A 22316-nucleotide genomic window follows, 5' to 3' on the forward strand; every position below is an offset into this window, starting at 1 on the left:
TGTCTCTATCTTTAAAAAACAAGTTACCAAAAAGAGAGCGAATGAATCTTTCTACTTTGTTGCAGTATATTAGGTATTTGGGGAGCAGATAACTTAGCTACATCCAGACCTGATGGAAAGGACTAAATATTTCCTGGAGGTGTTAGGCTTTGAGCTGAACACTGTAACTGGAAGATGTGGATGGGTTTCTCCTTTGGACAGAAGGATGTTCTATGTGTCAAAAAAAGAGTATGAATATTTGGGTGGCCGAAGTGGAGGGCATTGTGGCTGAAGCTGCTAACGTATTATTTTTCTATTGCTGTCATAACAAATTGCCATAAACTTAGTGACTTAAACCAGTGGTCCCCAACTGTTTAGGCATCAGGGATTGGTTTTGTGGAAGACAATTTTTTCACGGACTCAAGGGTGGAGTGGGAGATGTTTCAAGATGAAACTGTTCCACCTCAGATCATCAGGCATTAGATTCTCATAAGGAGGGTGCAACCTAGATCCTCACATATGCAGTTCACAATAGGGCTCATGCTCCTATGAGAATCTAATGTCAACAATCATCTGACAGGAGGTGGAGCTCGGGCAGTAATACTCACCTGCCCCTCAGCTCCTGCTGTGCAACCCAGTTCCTTACAGATAACAGATGAATGAACAGATAACAGGCCATGGATCCATGGCCCAAGGATTGGGGACACCTGGCTTAAACAACAAGAATGTATTATCTTTCAGTTTTATAGACTAGAAGTTTGACATGGACCTCACTGGGCTAAGATTAGGTGTTAGCTGGGCTGAGTTCCTTTCTGGAGATCCTAGGAGAAAATCTATAGCCTTGCATTTTCCAGTTTCTAAAGGCCACCGACATTCTTTGGCTAATGGTTCCCTTTCTTCATCTTCGAAGCCAGCAATGGTGGGTTGAGTCCTTTTTATATGGAATCTCTGACCCTCATCTTAGCTCCCTTCTTACCATAGCTTGGACAAATTATCTGCTTTTAAGAATCTATGTGATTAGATTGGGCTTACTGGGATAATCCTGGATAATCTGCCTGTCTAAAGGTCCTTACCTTTAATCACATGTGAAAAATCCTTTTTCCCATGAAATATAATATATTTACAGAAACATTCTAGTATTAGGATGTAGACATCTTTGGGGGACAATTATTCTACCTACCATAGCTAAGTACACTTCAATACTAATGTTCTTCTTCGTCAAAAGTATTTACTAAAAACTGGGAATATCACTATAAATGTCCATGTCATTTACTAAAAACTGGGAATATCATTGCCCAGAATAAAGACCATGTTTCTCCACTTCCTTTGATGTGACTAAATTCTATGATGGGATATAAATGGAAGTGATATATGCAGCTTCTGGAAGTTGCCTTAAAGAGGGAGGGCATTTCTTTATCTTTTATCCTTCCTGTTGGCCAAAATGAACATATGAGGAATGAAAGTGGATTAGACATCTTTGGCCAAGATATAGAAGGTGCATAATGAAGGTGAAAGAGTAATGAGACAGAAGAGTATGTCTCAGTTAGCTATGGAATCACTGTATCAACCCTGTGTTCTTAATGTGAGGGAAAATATTAAGTCTATTTTCCTACCCACTGTTACTTGGGAGTTTTGATACTCACAGCCAAAGCTACTCCTATCAAATACAGAGTGTGATAAAGTTGCCAGTCCAGTGTACAGAAAGTGAGATAAATGGATGAGGAACGAGAAAACAGGATTTGAGATTTCTCCAGACGTTGGCCAGTTAAAGAAGGAGAAGCTATGGGTATGGCCATCCTCCCTACCCTCCCACCCCCACAAACTCAAGAAGAAGGTGTAACTGCAGGACACAAGAGAATTACAGGGCTCAAATAAATCAGCCTTCTCCATTATGGGAGTCTCTCATCAAAGTTCTTCTCTGCAAACTTTGGAAGAGTCAAGTTTTAATTTTAAACCTTATCAGTTTTCACTAGGAAAAGAAAAAGGATGCCCAAATCTCTGTGACTTCAAAACAGCAAAGGCTTATTTCTCATTCACTCTACATGTTCATCTTGGGTCAGTTGGGAGCTCTGCTCATTTTAATAATTCAAAAGCCCAGGCAGAGAGAAGCCCATCTTTGCATGTGCTTCCTTGCTCATGGCAGTGAAAAAAAGGGGCAGTATGGTGAATCATGCACTGGCTCTTAATGATGGTGCAGCACAGCAACACTCTTCACGACAGCCAAGAGGTAGACGCAATCCAAATGTCCACTGATGGATGAGCAGATGAATAAAGTATGGTATATTCATACAATGGAATATTACCCAGCCTCAAAAAAGGGAGGAAATTCTGTCACATACTACCACTGAATGGACTTTAAGGACATTATGCTAAGTGAAAGAAGCCAGTCAATAAAAAGACAAATACTGTATGATTTAACTTATGTGAGGGACATAGAGTAGTAAAATGCATACACAGTAAGTAGATGGTGGTTTCCAGGGGCTGGAGGAGGTGGAAAAGGGAAGTTGTTTGATGGGTATAGAGTTTTAAGTTTTGCAAGATGAAAAGGTTTTGGAGATTGGCTTCACAACAATGGGAATTTACTTAACACTACTGAACTAAAACTGGCTAAGATGGTCAATTTTATGTTATGTGTTTTTTTGCCACAATAAAAAAAAAATGATACTCAGAAAAGACATACATCACTTCTGTTCACATTTAGTTAGCCAAAGCAAGTTACATAGTTATGCCTACCTTTAAAACATGGGGAGGTGAAGTACAATCCTGTCATGAGGTAGTAAAGCAGAAATATTTGGTGAATAGTACTAATGATAATTGCAGTCTTCACTTCAGGGCATGAAATATTTCCTTCATCTTTCTTCCCACATACAAAATGCATTCATTTACTTTCCTCCAAGGGAAGAAAACTCAAAAGTCTCAGTGATGGTATCAGCTTCAAAACCCCAGATCCCTGGAAGATGCATGGCAGTCTTTACGTCAGGAGATAATGTGAAGGAGCCTGTAAAATAGGTCTGTGTATATCTCCTTTTGATCCAGAGACCTGACCCTCCCACCTCCCACTCACACATTATCCAGTGGTAGAACAGAGTCAAGATACCTTCAACAAATACTGACATTAAAAAGCAGAAGAATGGGAAACATATGGCAGTCATTGGCCTGTCATTGGCAGTCATTGGCCTTTTAATATTAGACTGGGCAGATGTTTTAAACCTCCTACCCAGAGGATGGGAAATGTTCCTTGAACAGGCTGGCTTTCCTGAAAGGAGCTCCCCTGTCCACTGATCTCTGTGATTCTTGGATTCTCCCTTTGGGAAAGTCCTCTTTCAGCTTTCTCTGAACAGGCACCCTGCTTCCTGCCTATAAATGGTGGAGAGTCCAAGAGCCATGTTAAGTCTCAAATTGCAACAATCACATTTAATCCAGGTTAGAGACTTTGTTTAGCAGTAAAATTGTCTTACAAAATTAACCTTGGTTGTCTTCTGACTTACTCGCATGTTTCTTACCAGACATATTTATTTGCCATATTTCTGTGTTTTCTTGCTCTAGCAGTTCTGTTTTCCCTCCCTGTCCCTTTTCTCCCTCTGTCCCCTCTCCCCTAGTTATAGATTCCTTGAACCTAGCAGTGACAGCTACGCCTTTTCCCATGAACCAATGTAAGTCACTCTGGGCCATTTGGTCTACTTGAAGGAATGACTGGGCACCACACCTTAATTCATGATCAGTGATCTGATCCTTGCCACAAAGCTGAGTTTTAACGTGCTTTTGTTGCTCAAAGGATCGATTTTACTTTTCATTATTTAGACTGAGAGGCAGTTGCCTTTTCCAACCATATAAGTTCTTGACTTTGTAGATTCTCTAAATCTCTTTCATCTATCCTTACAAACTGACCAAGTTTTCTCTGAACATATCTTTTTCTTATAATATCTTATTAAATACAATTAATAATAGGCAATAAACAGTAATGATAATATGTTTTCAACCTCTTCCCCAAAATTAGATATGCCTTTTGCCTTCAAATTACTGTAGGCAATAGTCTTACCAAAGTTTTCCCCACTAGAAAAATAATTTCCATTCTTCCAGGCTTCAGTAATAGTTTGCTTGATTCCCTCTGACCAGCTGTTAAGCCAATGCCACTCATTTTAGGGTTCGTTTTATTATTAAAGCAGAACCTTTCTCTTAGGATCTAAGTTTTATATCATTTCAGGATAAGATAGAAAATCCTGCAGAAACAAATTTCCCTCAAATCTCAGCAGCTTAAATAACAGGTTCATTTTTAGCTTTGACAGCTCTATGTCCATTGGAAGGGGGTCTTTGAAGGGTTCTGTTCACTGTGATCACTGAAAGAAACACATGGGCAATCTCCATATCAATATCTGTTTCCATAATCAGCTCCAGTGAGAGTGTGACTCTTTTTTTTGTTTTCGTTGTTGTCGTTCTTTGATTTTTTTTTTTTCTTTTTTTCTTTTTAGACAGGGTCAGGCTCTGTCACCCAAGCTGGAGTGCACTGGCACAATCTCATCTCACTGCAACCTCCACAACCTCTCTGGCTCAAGCAATTCTCCCACCTCAGCCTTCTGAGTAGCTGGGACTACAGGCACATGCCACCATGCCCAGCTAATATTTGTGGGTTTTTTATTTTTGGTAGAGATGGGGTTTCACCACATTTCCCAGGTTGGTCTCGAATTCCTGGGATCAAGCAATCCACCTGCCTTGGCCTCCCAAAGTGCTGGATTATAAGCATGAGCCATTGAGCCCAGCCAAGTATGTCTCTGAAAGCTGGAAATATTTGGTAAGCAACACTAAAGGAAGCTCTGTGGTTCTGGATTCAGTTGTACAGAACAGAACCCACTCTATCTAATTTAAGGAGAAAAGGTTTCAAAGATTCAATAGCCTATGGGATAGCTCAGAAGACGAAAGAGACAGACTGTAGGTTGAGCTTTCAGAAAAGTCTCCCAAAATCACACTCAGAACAAGGTCGTCAAAGGAGCTGTGTCTCTTTTGCAAGCAGGAATCCACTAGTATCAGGACTCCATAAGAATAAAAATACTTTCTCAATCATAAAGCCCCTGTCTCTGCCAGTTTCAGATCACATTTCACCTGCCACAGTCTATGCCTACAGAGTGAATGCAGGGAGACGTGCCTCTCCGAATCCACAATGCTGGTGCCTGGGATCTTTGCTGATGTTGTTTTTAGGAAAACAAGAAGCAGCAGACACACCAGATGTAGCAAAAGTGTGGCCTCTTCCTAACCTCCACTGTCTATACCTCATGCTAGTGCATCTAATTAGCCAAATGCAAATTACATCCAGAACCTCAGCTGTAGTGGGGACTCCAGCATCTAGAGTGAAGGGAGTCACACTAAAACTGAGATGGAGTTGGGCAACAATCCACCATTTACATTGGTAAAACATAGCAACAGGCCATATTATGGAGTATCCCGTTCTATAGCAACAATAAAATACCTCTTTTAATCATTTTTATCCCTGCCTACTTCAAAGTAATTTTAAGAGGTTTATGCTAACTGTTCATAATCAGGCCCTTAGGGATTCAGGAAAAGTTAAAAATTTTCTGTGGTCTCTTTTATCATTGTAGGGGGAGTATAATATACTTGCTTCAAACGAAATATGTTAAGCATCATCCTTCCAGGATATGCATATTCCCATAGTTTGGTGGTTTATCATCTTCAATTTTCACACCAATTCCATGAAGCAGTGTATCAGTTAGAGATAGTATTCAGCTGCATGTCACAAACATCCACTTAAAGTGTCTTGATCAAACACAATGTTTATTTTCCAAACATTAAAGGTAGACTAAAGCTGGACAATCTGGGGCCACTGCAGAGACCTCGAGGCCTGCCTTTCTGCTCTTTCACCCTGAACTGTGGCCCTTCTCTTTTTGGACATAGATGGCTATTCTACTTCCAGACATTGTTAGCAATTTCCAGGATAGAAGGAGAGGAAGAACAAAGGCACAAGGCATCTAGCTACCTGGCTAGGTTTGCCCTGTTATTTGGTGCTGTTTACACAACCACCTTGTGACTTCTGCATATATTTCATTAGTCCCAGAGGTGTCACAAAGCAACCTCTATCTGCCAGGAGCTGGAGGAACTAAAGACTGTTTTGTTTTGTTTTGTTTTGACCAGGCCTATTGCCAAAATCAGAATTCTGTTAGTAGGAAGAAAGCTAGTGTGAATATTGGGCAGGTAACTAGCAGTATCTGCCTTGAATAGACATTATTTTTCTCATTTTACAATAAGGAAACTAGGGTTCAAAGACGTTAAGTAATGTAATGCTAGCTCAATAGCTTGAGGTTTGAATTCATGCCTATGACTGCAAATTCCAAACTTTTTGATAAACATTTATTTTTAAAATGGTTAAAACTTAATTTTTTTTGACATGTTAAGAGGTAAATTGGATTATTTAGGGGGAAAAAAAAAGAAAAAACAATGCATTTGCTTAAGATTCCAGAGAGCAGAAGTAGGAGTGGGAATGAGAAGGCGGAAAAGGATGAGAGATTTTCTGTGAGAGTAGCACAATTCCGTGTTTTAAAAACAACAAAAACCCTATGCAGATAAGCAGCCTTGAAGATTATGGCATATTTCCAGGCTAGTTTTCCACTGCTGGGCAAAAATTTATTGCCTTGTGGCTAGAATTCATTCTGACCTGGCCAAACTCATTTTATTGGCTAACTCTTTCTTAGTGCTTGAGAATTATAAGAGTTATTAACCAAGCTAACCCGAAAATCGTCTCCAGTTGCTACATAGTATTTTTCAGAATGATTCATTCGACTCTTATTTCCCCAAACTAGCATTTTCTTGCTTTCATTGAGAAAAGGAAAATGGTATGATCTCTCTGAAAGGCAAGACCACTGAGAGTAGTGACAGAGATGGGGTTACTGGATGTTCCTTACAAGCTCCCAGGGATTCTGAGATTTGAAGGACATGCAGAAGACACCCAAAATAGGTAGTCAAAATCACTAGCTTGAAGAAGAGGGTGTGGTCCTATTTGAGAGTATACTGGCACTGACAGTAGTTTACGAGAATGTGCAATTCAGTCAGAGAGCTCTGCAACAACCACTAATTGGTCTTTGGCACCTTGCAGCTTGTGGCTTTTTACCTAAGGGGATGGGATGGAGTCCTTACTTTGCTGTGTCCTCACCATGAACTTTGGGGATTTCCTTCCCTTAACTTTCTCACCTCCTTGAGCCCGGATGGCTCTTGGCACCAGCCATGCTAACAATCTGACAAAAAGGAATGGCTAAACCAATGTAGCCCAATCCCTGGTTCTATCTGAACATATCTATACTGAGCATATCTAATTCATCCCAAAATTGTCATTTGGGAACTACAAAAAGCAAATTAATCACACTCCTGTGAGTTCAAGCAGCAGGAGCAAGAAGGAGAGGTAAATAGCACAGAGATTGAACCTGAAAAGTACCGGGGGTAGGAAAACTGTGTAAAACATACCTGGGGTAAAGCATCTGCACAAATATTAAATTTGATTGAAGGTTGGGAACACAAGGAGTGGTTTTCTTGGAAGGTCACAGAATGCCCTGGTTCCTCTTGCTATTAATGCAGTTGTGAGTTATGCTTACGCAATCATTGACATTTAGCCTTGAAAGGGTGTGGCTTATAGGGCTTTGGCCAAGGTAAGTTCCCTTTGAGGATTTGGGGTCAGGGATTTTCATCTCCCAGGGGCCCAAGGAGCTGCCTAGAGGGCTGCCTGGGAAGAAGACACTTCTAGGTATCTGGATGTGTGCAGTTTTTAATCACTCTTCAGGTTCCTTGCAACTAGAGAAAAGGAAGAATGTGAAATCAACAGGTTGTGCCCAGCAAAACTGAGATGGAGCAAAAGCACAAAGTGAGGTCTGTGGGGCAAGTTTCACCCACAGAATTATGCTCCTGCTCTGGAAGTGTGTTGAGAACTCCACAGGCTTTTATAGATCTCTGTCATCAGAATCCAGGTACTGGCATTCAGCAAATATTTGTTGAGAGCAAGGGCCTAGTCTATTAATTACTCTAGTCCTCAAATTATAGTGTAAGTAACATGTGAAAAGCTTGTTTGAAAATGCAGATTTCCAAGCCTAGCCATTCAATACCTTGGGGTTGGGGCCTGGGGATCTGCACTATTATCAGGCAGCTCATTTGATTTGGGACCATTGGTTCTTGGACTCTTCTTGTTGCTTTGTAAAAACTAACCTTGGTCTCTTCAAAAGTTAGCACCCAATCAAAGTAGAGACTTGACTGGAAAATACAAACAAAATATTCTTTTGCCATCTCGTATTTGTTGTTTTTGATGTTGTTTTATTACATACCTGAATTCTTCACTGCATATTTTTTTGGCCTATTTATGGAAGAATAGTAACTTAATCTGGAATTACAAACTATCAGAAGCAACACATTATCATTTTCACTTTTCCCCTTTCTTCCTTTCTCCCTTTGTCTGTCTGTCTGTCTGTCTCTCTCTCTCTCTCTCTCTCTCTCTCTCTGTGTGTGTGTGTGTGTGTGTGTCTGTCTATGTCTCTGTCTCTTTCTTTGCCTTAATGATAGTCATGACTATCATTTGTTTTGCCCTGCTGTCTGAAAAATGCAAAGTAGGTGTTCAGTTGCAACTATCAGAAGCAATAATGTGTAGATTCTGAGTCTGACTTCTCCAGTAATTTGTCATTACTTACAGCAAAAGCCTAAGGGACCCTGCCTGTGTCTGCCTGAAAGAGGAAAAGAGGGACAGTTCAAGGGGAGGTGATTTGGAAGTCATTCTTTCCTTTGAAAACTTCCTCTAAGCCTGGTGTGGTGGCCTGTACCTATATAACTACTCAGGAGGCTGAGGCAGGAGGATCGCTTTCGCCCAACAGTCTGAGATGCAGTGAGCTATGATTGTGCCACTGCATGCCAGCCTGGGCAACAGAGTGAGATCCTACCTCTAAAAAAATAATAATATTATTAAGCATTTGTTTTGGAACGTCAAAGAGTCACAATATTCATTAGCAGTGGCATTCAATTTTTTTGACCAAGACCATACTAAAAATATATTTCATGTCACAATTCAACATACACACATACATATGTGTGTTGTGTATGTGTTATATGAGCACATATGGAAAATGGAAACAATTATCTAATGAAACATTACTTACCTTTACGATGTGAAATACACTCTGCTATTTTCTATGCTTGGCCCTTTCTTTGCTTTTCTTATCCTTCCCTTCTCCCTTCCTTCTCTCTCTCTCTCTATTTCTCTCTCTCTCTCTCTCTCTCTGTGTGTGTGTGTGTGTGTGTGTGTGTCAATGTCTCTATCTCTTTCTTTTCCTTAATGATAGTCATGACACCATAAATGGTTTTGCCCTGCTGTTTGAAAAATGTGAAGTAGGTGTACAGTTCCAACAGTTTTGAGTAAGAAAAAAGAGGAGAGGAGCTGGAATTGGAAAACAAGTTTGTTCACTATTTTTTTTTCTTTCTTTCTTCGTCAGTAACTCCCGTTAATTTATCCAGGTCTACCTTAGTTACGATAGCTAAGATAGCTAAGATGCATCCTACTTTTACTGTCTTAGAGGCTGATATTCCAAAGTAGTAGAAATGCTCAGTGGAATATATTGATAAACAAATGAGTCTGTACTTCTTACCAGCTTGACCTCCTCACTGTCTTATATGTGACATGCTCATTTCTGCCCAGATGTCTTTATCTCTTAACCTAGAATTCTAGCTACCCACCAAATCATTCTCTTTGCCTACTCCTCTTACCTCCAGGGCCACCAGTACAGGCTTGCTCTGACATTCCTAGATCTTGAAGGCTACCAAAGGTAGCCTTCAAGCTACCTTGAAGAGAACACTTCATTTCCTAGAGTAGTGCTCAGTCAGGTGCAATCTACATCAAAGGAAAGATAAGCGATGCTGTTGTTTTTCAACCAAAGCTGTTATTTTCATAACTTGTAAATGAACTGAAGATTCCAAGGACTCAAAGTCCTCACAATCAGCTTTCCTTATCCAACAAGCAAGCTTCAGTTTCACTGTAGCATTTTTATTGTGTGCGGTAAAAACATTCACAATTTTGTTTGCTGTTGTTGATCTGTTTGGTTTTGAAAAAAAAATTAACAAAGAAGCCAATTTTCTGAGTTATTTTTCATGTTAGCACTACCTTTGTTGTGGCACCTTTCCATCTCTCTAAAGAAAAATAGCCGTCCGGTCCAGATTGCAAGTGCTACTCAATATCCTTCTCACACATATCTTACTAAAAATGTTTTCACTGACTTTTTTTTAATTTAACTATCAAGCACTTAGCAAATTAATCTCTTGCAAGACATCTTCATTAAAATAATATTTTAAGGATAAAATTATTAACCTGTAAATTTTTATCTAGCTGTAAGTAATTAGTTTTTATCTTAGTTCATTTCAGTATACTATTGTCATTCACTGAATGCCCGAGAACAGGGAATCTATCAAAAATAATTCAGATCATGTCAAAAGGACACAAGCACTAATTTGAAAGGGCATGCATTGGCTAAGATGTGGTAAAGGAGCATTAAAAAGGTAATAATAATGATAGCAATACACTGATGCACACCAAATATGTAAAAATCCATGAGTTCATAAAGATGTTCCAAAAAAGAAAGTAATTAACCACCTCTGGAGTATGCTAGATCAATTAATGTATTCTGAAAATCACTAAAGAAAAAGTGAAATATTAAACTTCATTGCTTGATGATATTTTTAATATATATTTGCAGCCTCTTTGTTACCAAAATGGATTTGGCCATATTCATAATGTAAGGCTTCAACACATTTTCCTACGATGTGAGCTTTGCCTGCTAAGATGATTCTGAAACTAACTTTGTCCAATTTTGCTTTTTCTATAATTTCATATGAATGAAATCATTCAGTGTGGTCTTTTTTATTTGGCTTCTTTCATACAGCACTTTGTTTTTGATATTCATCCATGTAGGAAAATTTATTCCTTTTTATTGCTGAGTAGTATTCCACTGTATGTGCTCATCACAATTTGCTTACCCATTCACTAGCACTTTTCCTGCATCTGCTGAAAGGATTGTTTTTGCCCTTTATTCTATTAATTCTGCCAATTACATTGATTGATTCTCAGATTTTAAAAAAGCAGCTTTGCATTCCCAAGGTAAGCCCCACAGGTCATGATGTATTGTCCCTTTAAATGTTGAGTTTCATTTACTAAAATTTTGTTCATGACTTTTGTGTCTGTTTATGAGCGATATTGGTCTGTAAGTCTCTTTTCTTTTGAAGTCTTTCACTGGTTTTGGTATCAGAGTAAATCTGTTCTCATAAAATGAATTCAGAAATACCTTTGCAATGCTCATTTTATGCCTTGCAGAACTTTGAGAAACATTATGCATAACGTGTAACATGACAGGTGTCATTCAAATATATGTTTCAAATATAAAATAATCAGTTTCTACCTTATTTCTTTTCTTAATTTCCATAACAAGCATGTCCTATTCGTCTTCACATCTAGTTTGAAGTTGGTTGAGTTAGTGAGTGATTTATAATCACAGATTTTAGAAAATTAGAGCTAAGTGATTTTAGGGACTATTGTCACTATATATCTAGAGGGGGAAACTGAGGCCTTTAGAGGTTGCCACGCTCTTCCAGAAGAGAGTACCTTCCCACGCTTTACAGGTTCCCATCATGTAACAGTCACTAAAAGCCTTTATGGGTAGGAAATGTATGAAGTAACTGCTTTGTATATATTTACATTATAAAGTTTACGTATTCATTCTTACTTTTTCCTTTCTATGAAGGCACACACTGTTCTTATTCTTACAATTTCAAAGAGAGAGCAGCGAAACAATGAAACTTCAGGATTGTGTGGCCTGGAGGCTACTAGTTGAACTGGGCATGCTCAGTCGCCAGGCAGATTTTTTCGGTGAAGTGGAAACTACAACAGCGCGTACCGCGCGCGGAGGTGGGCGTGCCCTCGTGGAATTTAGAACGTTGCCTCAGCCAATGGGGCCTCGCGGCTGGCTGGCGGGGCTCCTCATTGGAGCAGCAGGGAGGCTAGCAGAGGGCCCCCGGAGGGAGCCGCGGAGGTGCAGGTCGAAGAGGCCGGGCTACGTCGTGCCCTGCGCGTGAGCAGCTGCAGCGGCAGAGGCAGCATCCAGCGGCGGCGCCAGCAGTTCCAGCCCGTTGCTTTACTTTTTCCTTCACCGACATAGTCATTATGCCGAAGAGAAAGGTAAGTCTTACCAAAAAAGATTTCAAAAGCCTTCAAATTGTGCTTACAGTAAATCCTGGCATTGCAATGGCTCGCGCAGAACGCGCGCGGTGGTAACCCGGGGATTGGGAATCTCTTTGCTCCTCCACGCTTCTTTTTAGATGCCTGTTGCAGACGTTCCTCTCTCCCTCTCTCCCTCTCTCCCCCGCCCCCCCGCCCCGTCCTCATCGATCTCTTAATGTTACTTTCTGTCCAGTGACGCGGTTTCCCCTCTTTTTGAACTCATTCACGCTGGAATGTTTTCCACCCCCAACAACAAGAAGCAAAAGAGGCTTTCTATTCCAAAAGGGAGTTTCCTCTTTGCAAACTGCCAGGTTGCGAATTAGTGTGAAGGGAAAACAGCGAGAGGAGAAAAACAAGTACAAGCGTATAGAGAGGGAAGAAAATAAATCAGGCAAATGTTGAGATTATTCCCATGCGGCTGTGCCCGTGGGCTAGGTGCGCCGCGGTGGCTTCGAGGCTAAGGGAGAGAGAAAGCCATGTTTAAAATAGCGCTCACCCTCCTGCTCGCCTCCGCGGCAGACCCGTATGTACCAACTCCAGTGTCAATCAGGGCTGGGGCCAGCGAGGCGGGGCCTGGCGGCCTGGACCTACCCGCAGTTCGGGGCGGGAGCAGCGGAGTTGGCAGCGTGGAAGACGGGACGGCGCTGGGGCGTCCAGTATGGCTCGTCCAAGGTCAGGGGGCCACCACGTCCTCCCCAGCGACTGGAACTCACGCTCGGTTGGGGAAGGCGGGGTCCGCGCGCTATCCGCCTCTCTGCGCGTATAGCGAACTGGAGTCATTTTTGTCTTGTCTTCCGCCCCTTGCGGACTGTCCCCTTCTGCGCAGGCCCCGGACACCAACTACCACATTCGGGGACTCAAATCTCCCTCGGGGTGGGGCTTCGACTTGTCCCAGGGAGGGGAGAGAAGGCTTTCCTCCTCCCTGAGAAACCAGTGTGTGATGGCTGGTTCCTAAGTAAGTGCTTTGCACCCTCCCACTGCCAGCCTCAGTGTTTCCAACAGTGTCAACCAGTGCGGGTATTAAATTTGAAGCAAAATTACACCTAGTATCCTGCTTTATCGAAGAACATGGACTAATTTGTGTGTAAGAGTGACTGCATTATTTTAAAATGCTGAAGTTTTAAAAATTCAAAAGCTTTTCCCTTCTTATACGTTATTATTAAGAATTGGGTGGAAACTTGTCTCCTACCCCACTTTTTAAAAATGATAATAATTGGAAGTGTTCAAAAGTCTCAGAGTTTGTTGTGCACATACTGTGTGCCTCACGCTGTGCACAATTTGACTTGCATTATCTCATTTAATCCTGAAAACAGCTTGAGCGGTGTTACCCCCATTCAGCTGGAACTTAAAGACATAAATTGCTCCGCATCTCACCAACCAATAACTACTAGTAAAGATTTAATCAGATGCTATAGATGCCAAAGTCTTATTCTCACCCATATCGTACTCATTTACGAAAGGGTGGGTCAAGAGGAATTAAGGAAATCCAAAGGTACTCCCAGTTTAAGAAGACAGATGGCATATTAAGAGCACTAATACTTGAGATTTATTATTTAAACTTAAATTTTATGAAGGTATTTTCTAGCCCTGTTTTATTAGAATTAGGATATTAAGTGATGTCACCATTTTCAGCATTTTGACTGATGGTTAATGATGGGTTGGAAATTCTAGTAGAGACAAAGGAACTAATCATCAAGATATGGGTTACAGAGTAAGTGAGCTGGGGGCCATCCTTTTTTCCTGGGAATTTTAAACAAATGTTTACATAAACAGTAGGTTAGGTGTGCACACTTTATGTATAATGGACCCTGACTATGGAACCCTTCCTTGCTGTTTATCCAAGGGCCAGAGTTGCTGAAACCATTATTCTTACTTCCCCTCTCTACCTCTCTCAAGCAGACAGAGGGAAGGAAAAAACAAACAAACAAAAAACAGTAAAATAACAATTATGGTTTTGTTTCCCTGGAAGGCAGGGAACCCCCATACATAAGCTAGCCAATGGTCCTGAGACTAGGGGCAAAACTGTACAGGCACCTGTGTATCATCCCTCAGGACATCAGAGTGTTCTCCGGTGATGGAAAATCTCTCCTTGATTAATAGGAAGACTTTCCATCTATACCTGAAGCCTAACGACCAGGTTGTACCTGGGCAGGAACAACCTCAGATTAAACACAGCTATCATGGCCATCCCATCTATCAGTCAAATCTTAGAGCAGCCTCATGGAATCCTGAAGTTCACTGGAACTTATGTGAAGAACCCTTGTCATTAGGTAAAGCCTGCTTAGATACAAAAAAGAACTGGAGACAATCCATGCATAGATAGCTCTTCAAGATCTTTAAAGCTGGGGTAACTGCCAAAGCATTTACATACTACACAGTATTTTTCTTGATTTCTTGTAGAGCAGACAGTTCTTTAGAAACTGTCTAAAGAAACAATGTAATAAGCCTTAAAAATGTCTCCATAGTACTTTTTTTGCCTTCTTAGCCCCCTGTATCAACTTTCCCTAGAAATCAAGAAATGTTATTTAATGAACATCTGAGTAAGTTGTTCTGCAGAGCAAGAAGTGGTACAGATAAAGTCAGTGAAAACATCTGGAATCTTGCCCTGTTGTAATGCTGTAGGGACATTACAGTTTTTGCCCTCTTGGAACTTGTGTTTAATTCAATGAAGTGATAAGACTAGCAGCACAAAACAGTTGAATAACATTAGAACTGTGTCTATGTTCCAGAATGTGTACAGATTCAGATTCCACAACCGGTAGGATAGATAAGGAAAGTTCACTTTAGGCTGGTCTTAAAAGTGTGGGCAGGACTCAAATATACAAAGAAGAAGTCAGAGTCATTTTTTGTTACCAGGTATTCAAACGTGTCTCCTGATTGTATCTTAACATGACCAGGCCTCAGTTTTGCAGCTTCAGGGCTGCAATATCATTTCAATTAATATTAAAATGTTCTTATGACATTTCTTTGTAAGTTTTATGTGTATCTTTGTGTGTGATAGTCATAGCTACATTAAGCCAAGTGGTTTTTTTATAAATGCTATAGTATTTTGTGAAGTAGTAAGCACTTAGTGAAGAGTTCTTCAGTGCATATTAATCTGTAAGTTTTTGAGACATAGATGTCAGTTTCCTGTATTTATTAGGTAATGGGTGGTGGGTGAGTGGAATTACAGGGGAATTGATAACATTCATGGACTCAGTAGTGAAACAATGAGTGATGGAGTTCTAGACTGTTCTGGCCAGACATCCACAAATGCCCGCAGTGGTCATGTTGTTATGTGATGATTTGATGTTCTACGGAGACATGAGCCAGCGAGGCCTAGAATCACAGTCCTGGCATGATTAGCAACAGGAGACATGTTTACATCTTTCTTTTTATTAATATTTTCCTGTTCCTTATCACTAGAACTATTTTAAATGTCTAGTGTATCACATCAGAAATTCTCTAATGAGGCAGTTTTCCATGAATGGAGCATGTAAACAGTCATGTGTCTTGACACTTAAAATAAAGGTTTAAGGAAGGAAAGCCCATCTGCCTGTAGCTTTGAAATTCAAAATTAGGTTTTTATCTGTTTCTTTAAAATGGAAGGCCCAGTAGCAGTAGCATTGGGCTTATTAGCACAGTGGATGCTTAACTAACCATGACCAAGGTTTGTGATAGTTAATTTTGAAATTAGTATTACTTGTCATAACACCAAAAACAGAAATTGTAAATGAAAACACAGACAAATTTGGCTACATGAAAATGAATATTTCAATATGAAAAAACTTAACAAAATTTTTAAATTTATGAAAAACTGGGAAAAAATATTTGTACCACATATCACTGAAAAATGTTTGCTATTTTAAAAAGATAGTATTTCACATTTCCTTATAGAAAAGATGTATACCTTTATAGGAAAATAATGAAGACTCAAGTAGACAAAAATGTTTAGTTTTACTAGAAATCAAAGAAATGTACATTATTAAGAATAATGAGACATAATTTTTAAAATAACCAATCTGGTTTAAAAAAAGATTAAAAGTACCTACTGGCTAGTGCTGAGGGATAAAGACACTCAGCACTCTCTCAATTATGAGAGTATAATTTCCTTTAAAACATTTGTTGAGTATAATCTACTTACTATAAAGTCCATTCATCCATTGAAAGTATACAATTCGGTGATTTTTAGTAAAGTATAGAGTTGTGCAACCATTATCATAATCCAGTTTTGAGACATTTCCATCATTCCACAAAGGTCCCTCATAGAGTTTTTAGCCAATCCCCACTCCCAGCCTGGCCCCAGGCACTAATGTACTTTTGCTGTGTCTAGATTTGCCTTTTCTGGAAATTTTATATGAAAGAAATGATACAATATGTAGTCTTTTTGACTGATTTTTTCACTCAGCATGATGTTTTTGAGATCAGTTTGTGTTGTAGCATGTATCAGTACATCATCCTTTTTTATTGTCCAATAGTATTCCATTGTATGGATATACTAGTGTTTGTTTATCCTTTCACAAGTTGGTGGACATTTGGATTGTTCTGGGTTTGGATTATTATAAATAATGCTGCTGTGGATATTTGTAAATAGTTATTGCATGGACATATATTTTCATTTTTCTTGGGAAGATTTCTAAGAGTTGAAGTGGCAGTTGGTTTGAAAGTCTATGTTTAACATTTTAAGGAACCTCCAAACTGTTTTCCAAAGTGCATGAGTTTTAGTTTCAACATACTTGTTCATACTTGGTATTGTTGATTTTTTGCTTATAGAGATTCTGATGAATTTTAATTTGTATTTCTGTAATAACTACTGACAAGCATCTTTTCATGTGTTTACCAGCATAACGTGTATCATATGTGAAATGTCTATTCAGATATTTTGCCCATTTTTAATTGGGTTGTCTTATTATTGAAAGAGTTCTTTATAAGTCTGAGATACAAGTCTCTTATCAGATATATGATTCATAGATATATTCTCCCAGTTTGTGACTTTAAAATATTTTTTTTTCTTAATGATGTCTTTTGAAGAACAAAAGTTTTTACTTTTGATGAAATCCATTTAGTGTTATATCTAATAAATCTTTGCCTAATTCAAGCTTACGGATATTTTCTCCTAGAGGTTTTATACTTTTCACTGTTATATTTAGGTGTGTTATCCATTTTGAGTTAATTTTGTGTATCGTATGACATAAGGTTTTAAATTCTTTTTTTGCTGGTAGAAATCCAATTATCTCAGCACCATTTGTTGAAAAGACCATCCTTTCTCCACTGAATTGCCTACGTACCTTTGTTGAAGCTCCTTCATAAATGTAAAACTTTATTTCTGGACACTCAATTGTGTTCTATGGCCTGTATGTCTTCTCTTATACCAATGCTACACTATCTTGGCTAGGTGCAGTGACTCACACCTGTAATCCCAACAGCTTGAGAGGCTGAGGCAGAAGGATCACTTGAGGTCAGGAGTTTGAGACCAGCTTGGGCAACATAGCGAGATGTCATCTCTACAAAAAATTTAAAAACTACGCTATCTTAGTATCTTGATTATTTGGTTTTATAGTAAGATTTTAAATCTGGTAATGTCAGTCCTTCACTTTTTGTTATTTTTTCCCGAAATTGTTTTTAGCTATTCGGTCTTTTATGTTTTCATGTAAATTTTAGAATCACCTTATACATTTCTACAAAAAAAAAAAAAAAAAAGCCTGCCATTATTTTGATAGAGATTGAATTGAATCTATAAATCAGTTAGGAAAGAATTGCTTTCTTAGCAATATTGAGTTTCCCAGTCTGAATATGAAAGAGCCTGACATCCATAAATGCTTGCTGCATTTGATTGAGTTAAATATTGATATGGAATCTATATTTGAGTAAAGGCTCCAAAATGGTAGGGCTGTACATTTATTTATTCATTCAGTCCATGTTAAACATTCATTGGGCATCACCTTTATGCAAGATACCATCACCTTGGGAAATTAAATAAAAAATTACAGTTTTTTTCAACCCGAATGAGTAAATGCCCTTGTATTTAAGGATTTTTCAGTCTGCTAGGATAGGTAGAGCACATACACAAGTATTTGTAATTCATGCCAGAAAGTGATAATGAGCCACAAAAGAAGCTATGAGCATTCAAAGGTTTGTCCAGGCTGAATGTCCAAAGTAGAAACACTGATAAAGAGTGTTGTTTGGTTAAAAAGGTTGGGGGTTATATCTTTTAACCACCCTATTGTGTTTAAGAAGTTGTCTGAGCCATGTGTCTAAATCAGCACAAGTTATTTGATTAATTACCTATTTTTGAATTAATTTGGTTTTGTAATCCTAATTTGACTTTACCGTGAAGTCATTCATGGCTCTGATCTTCCTTTCATCCCCCATAGCACCCAGCACAGGTAGTGTAGATATTTGTAGAACAAATGGATGAATAAATTGTTTTCAAAGGAAGGAAGTAATAAATTTAATCATTTTATAGTAAGTAGGTTTAATATTTCATATAGTGGGAGCAACTCCAGTATGGTTCTGGCATTCACTGTGTTTTATTAGCTGTATGGTCTAAGGTGGGTTCCTTAACCTCTCCCTAAGCTGCTAAGTTCCAATTCTCTAATTATTAGATTCAGTTTCCTCATCTGTAAAATGGAATAATTGTATGCTCTATTTCATTGCATTATTATGAGAATTAATTGAGATGGTGAATACAAAGAACTTAGCCCAGTGCCTGATAGGTGTAAAACAGTCAATGGATGTTTGTTGTGATGATGAGAATTTTAATTATTAAGAGAATCACAGGCTTCTAACAAGCACTAGGCCTCCACTTTGTGGGATGACAAATGGTGCACACAGTGAGTAGTGGGGAGCAAGCGGATCCCACCCTGATGTCAAATTCACTGCAATTATAGGAATACATGTTTAATCACCAAATAACAAATGGAGTGTTTTTGAAAGAACATAAGCTTTAATCTTGTGCATTTTTACATGGTTGATTTTTCTCACGGAAAAAAGTATGTTTAAAAATATCTTCATATAACATTAAAATTCCCTTGGAAGATCAGTTACCAAGTGATCCTCTTTTCCTATATTTTTCTCCTAAAACATTGCTTTTGTTTACAACAGAGTTAAATATATTATTCCACTTTCCTGCAGGGTACAATTTGGAAATGGTGACTGAAATAAACAGCATTTAAGCTGTCTGCTTTCACAGTACCTAGTGTGTTGAAATATGTTGTTAGTCTCCTGAATAATTTAAAAATCACTGTCGAAGTTAACAAACCAAATCAAAATGTTGAATTCCTTTTCACTGGTTACTTACTTATTGTACATTTCACTGTCTTCTTAGAAGAATTCAGTCAAATCACGTAGGGGTTCTTTGTCAAGCTATTTATTGAATCCAGTATTCTTCTACCTTGTGGGCATATCCAGAGACAGGGCTATTGAGATATGCCCAAGGCAAATACGTATTCAGTCACACATAAAGTAAATGATGTGCACATTCAGAAGTAGGAAGATAGAAAAATGGTTTTAAATTTCAAAATTGGCTCCAAAATTTAATATTTTAAGAGAAATGTATGTCAGTAATTAACACAAATATACTTACTACTATTAAAATTGAATGAATATCAAAATCGAGCTATTTCTTGAATGCCTGGGTGTGCTAGACCTGATATATGTGTTTTATATTCATAATGCACCTTAGTTTAAATAAAAATGTGAAATTATTAGAAATAAATGCAAGGGAAGTATTATTCATTTCATTTTTCATTTTATTCTCACAACAGTTTAATGAAGCAGTTTCATCTCACAGCTAAGAAGATGGTCTCTTTCTATGAGTCAGACTGTTCTTAGCACTTTGCATTAATAATGTTAATTCTTCCAACCACCCAGTAAGGTGTGTCCTCTTCTGGTTCGCATTTTACATATGAGAAAATTGAAGCACCAAGAGGTTAACAGACTTCCCCCAAAGCACCTGTGATAAGGAATGGCTGAGTTGTGATTTCACTCCTGAAGTCTGGCTCCAGAGCCTGTGATCTTAACCAGTGAGCCCTGCAGCCTTTCTCAAACACAGGGGAAAATATTGGGATTTAGTGAGATTAACAAATTTCCTCTGGGTAACACAGCTAGGAAGTGATAGAACCAGCATTCTAACCAAGCCCTCTTTTACTGAGGAATTTTGCTGTTAACTATCACACCATAATACTTTCTGCATATGTTTATTTCTAATAACCACATGTATTTTTATTTTAACTACAGTGCCTAATGAATGAAACATGGAGGAATCAAGAGTTACGTAAACATGAGTGTTCATTTGTTTAAAATATCTTTATTACAATATAGGCTGGTGCCATGGTTTCTAAATGCCAGTCATAGAAAGAAAGTTACCCAACAAGTCATTATTATTTGTGATCCTGCCTTAAGGCTGGCCTCAGGGTCCACTTCTCTTCTTGGTAAGAGAGGAGCATTACCATGAAGTCTTCTAGGTATTTCAGTAACTAGTGGACTGTAGGGTTATATACAAGATACACATATGCAGTTTCCTCACCTAAGTATTGATTGTTTTGAGTATTAAAAGTCTGACTGTTTATAATTTTCTCAGATTCTACCGTGAACTGCTGGATTTGCTATTTCCATGATATATTGTCTTCATCAATTTGCTATATATGGAATAATGGGAATACTCCCTTGTGAACAGGAACATGTATTTACGCTTACATATTATACAGTATATTGAAGGATTTTAATGTAAATATTAAGCTATCATTACTTAGGGACTGGGTTTAAAAAATAAGTAGATGCTTTTGTTTTTGGAACTCGTCAAGAATAAAAGCTTAATAGCTACGAATATCTACTGGACCTAGGACTGGATGGATTTTTATTTAGGTGTTCTAGATTATCAATTGACTAATGTTTTATTATAGGTGTTATTTTTTAAATGTACAAGTGATATTTTAAAATTGTATCTTGATTATTTTGACCCCATGCAATGAAATACAAAATCTACGCTGAGAGGTATTCGTTTCCTGATTTCTTTTACTTTTTGCTCTTTTTTTGTCTCTTAGGTGTAAACTGTGGATGTTTTTATAATATTGGACAGAATTAGTTAAGTTCTACATTGTAGAAATTCATGGTATGAAAAGTAAGGCATGATGTATATGGGAGATAAACGTACTAAAGACAAAGTGATCAAAATATGAAGCTTTAAAGACTCCTTAAGTTCCATATGTATTTTATTTAATACATTTTTTAACAAACTGCATTCTGACTACTCATTACTTTACCCCTTAATTACAATTTTTAATCTTATTTCCCCTTAAGCAACCATATGTAGATCACATTACAGCCAGCTGATTAGTTTTGCAAAAATACAAGGAACATTGTAACTGTGTTTACCATTTGCCAGAAGTTAATGTATGTCCGAGCAAACAGGAAAATAATAAAGTAACCATCTGGTAACATCTCTTTTAAGAGCCCTGGTATAACAATACAGAGACTTTGGTCTAGTGTGAATTCTGCCACTTTTTACCTCGGGAAGGTCACTTGACCTCTTGGAAGCTCTACTCTTCATCTGTACAATGGAAATATTAAGACTGTGCTCCTGTTTATCTCAGAAATATTGAAAGCATCAAATTCAACAACCATATGGAAGCACACTGAACATGTAAAGTACTACAAAAAATTATAGATGGTTTGGTGTATGTTTTTGGTTTTAATACGGAGATAAAAACAACCAGATCTGTGTGTCTGACTTTTTAAAAACCCAGAATAGTACTAAAATTTTGTTCAACTCAACATAAACTATTTTTAATAGGTTATTGTTCATTGTTATTTCAAGAGGCTCATGAATGATGGAGAATAGGAAGCACTCCTTTACATATCCTTTGCTCTTTGGCTAGGGCTACAGGTTAAAGCATTTCCCAAGCTGGAAGGCTTTTGCTTTTCTTAGAATCCCAGATCTGCACCCAGTTTTGAAATTAAGACCACTAACACAAACCACTTTGAATGGTGGAGTGGATAAGAGTATGAACTCTGAGCCAGCCTAGAAGAGCTGAATTCCAGCTCTTCTGTTAATACTTACCAGCAAGATTACCAGCTGATTAATCTTGGGCAAGTTACTGAACCTCTCTGGCCACAATTC

General features: G+C 38.4%; 1 protein-coding gene and 1 pseudogene across 5 annotated transcripts in view; one reads left to right on the forward strand and one right to left on the reverse strand.

The window, feature by feature from the left end:
* LOC102143385 (ADP/ATP translocase 2-like) overlaps window positions 1–13039 on the reverse strand; it is a 130641-nt pseudogene extending 117602 nt beyond the window's left edge.
* The window catches only part of HMGN3 (high mobility group nucleosomal binding domain 3), a 32158-nt gene continuing 21867 nt past the window's right edge, over window positions 12026–22316 (forward strand). For all 5 annotated transcript variants that reach the window (XM_015448858.4, XM_005552504.3, XM_005552503.3 and 2 more), the window contains exon 1: window positions 12026–12175. In XM_015448858.4, the coding sequence (XP_015304344.1) occupies window positions 12161–12175 (15 nt within the window). In that variant the 5' untranslated portion in view covers window positions 12026–12160. The remainder of the gene's footprint in view (window positions 12176–22316) is intronic.

This window comes from Macaca fascicularis, chromosome 4 (assembly GCF_037993035.2).
Source record: "Macaca fascicularis isolate 582-1 chromosome 4, T2T-MFA8v1.1".
NCBI lineage: Eukaryota > Metazoa > Chordata > Mammalia > Primates > Cercopithecidae > Macaca > Macaca fascicularis.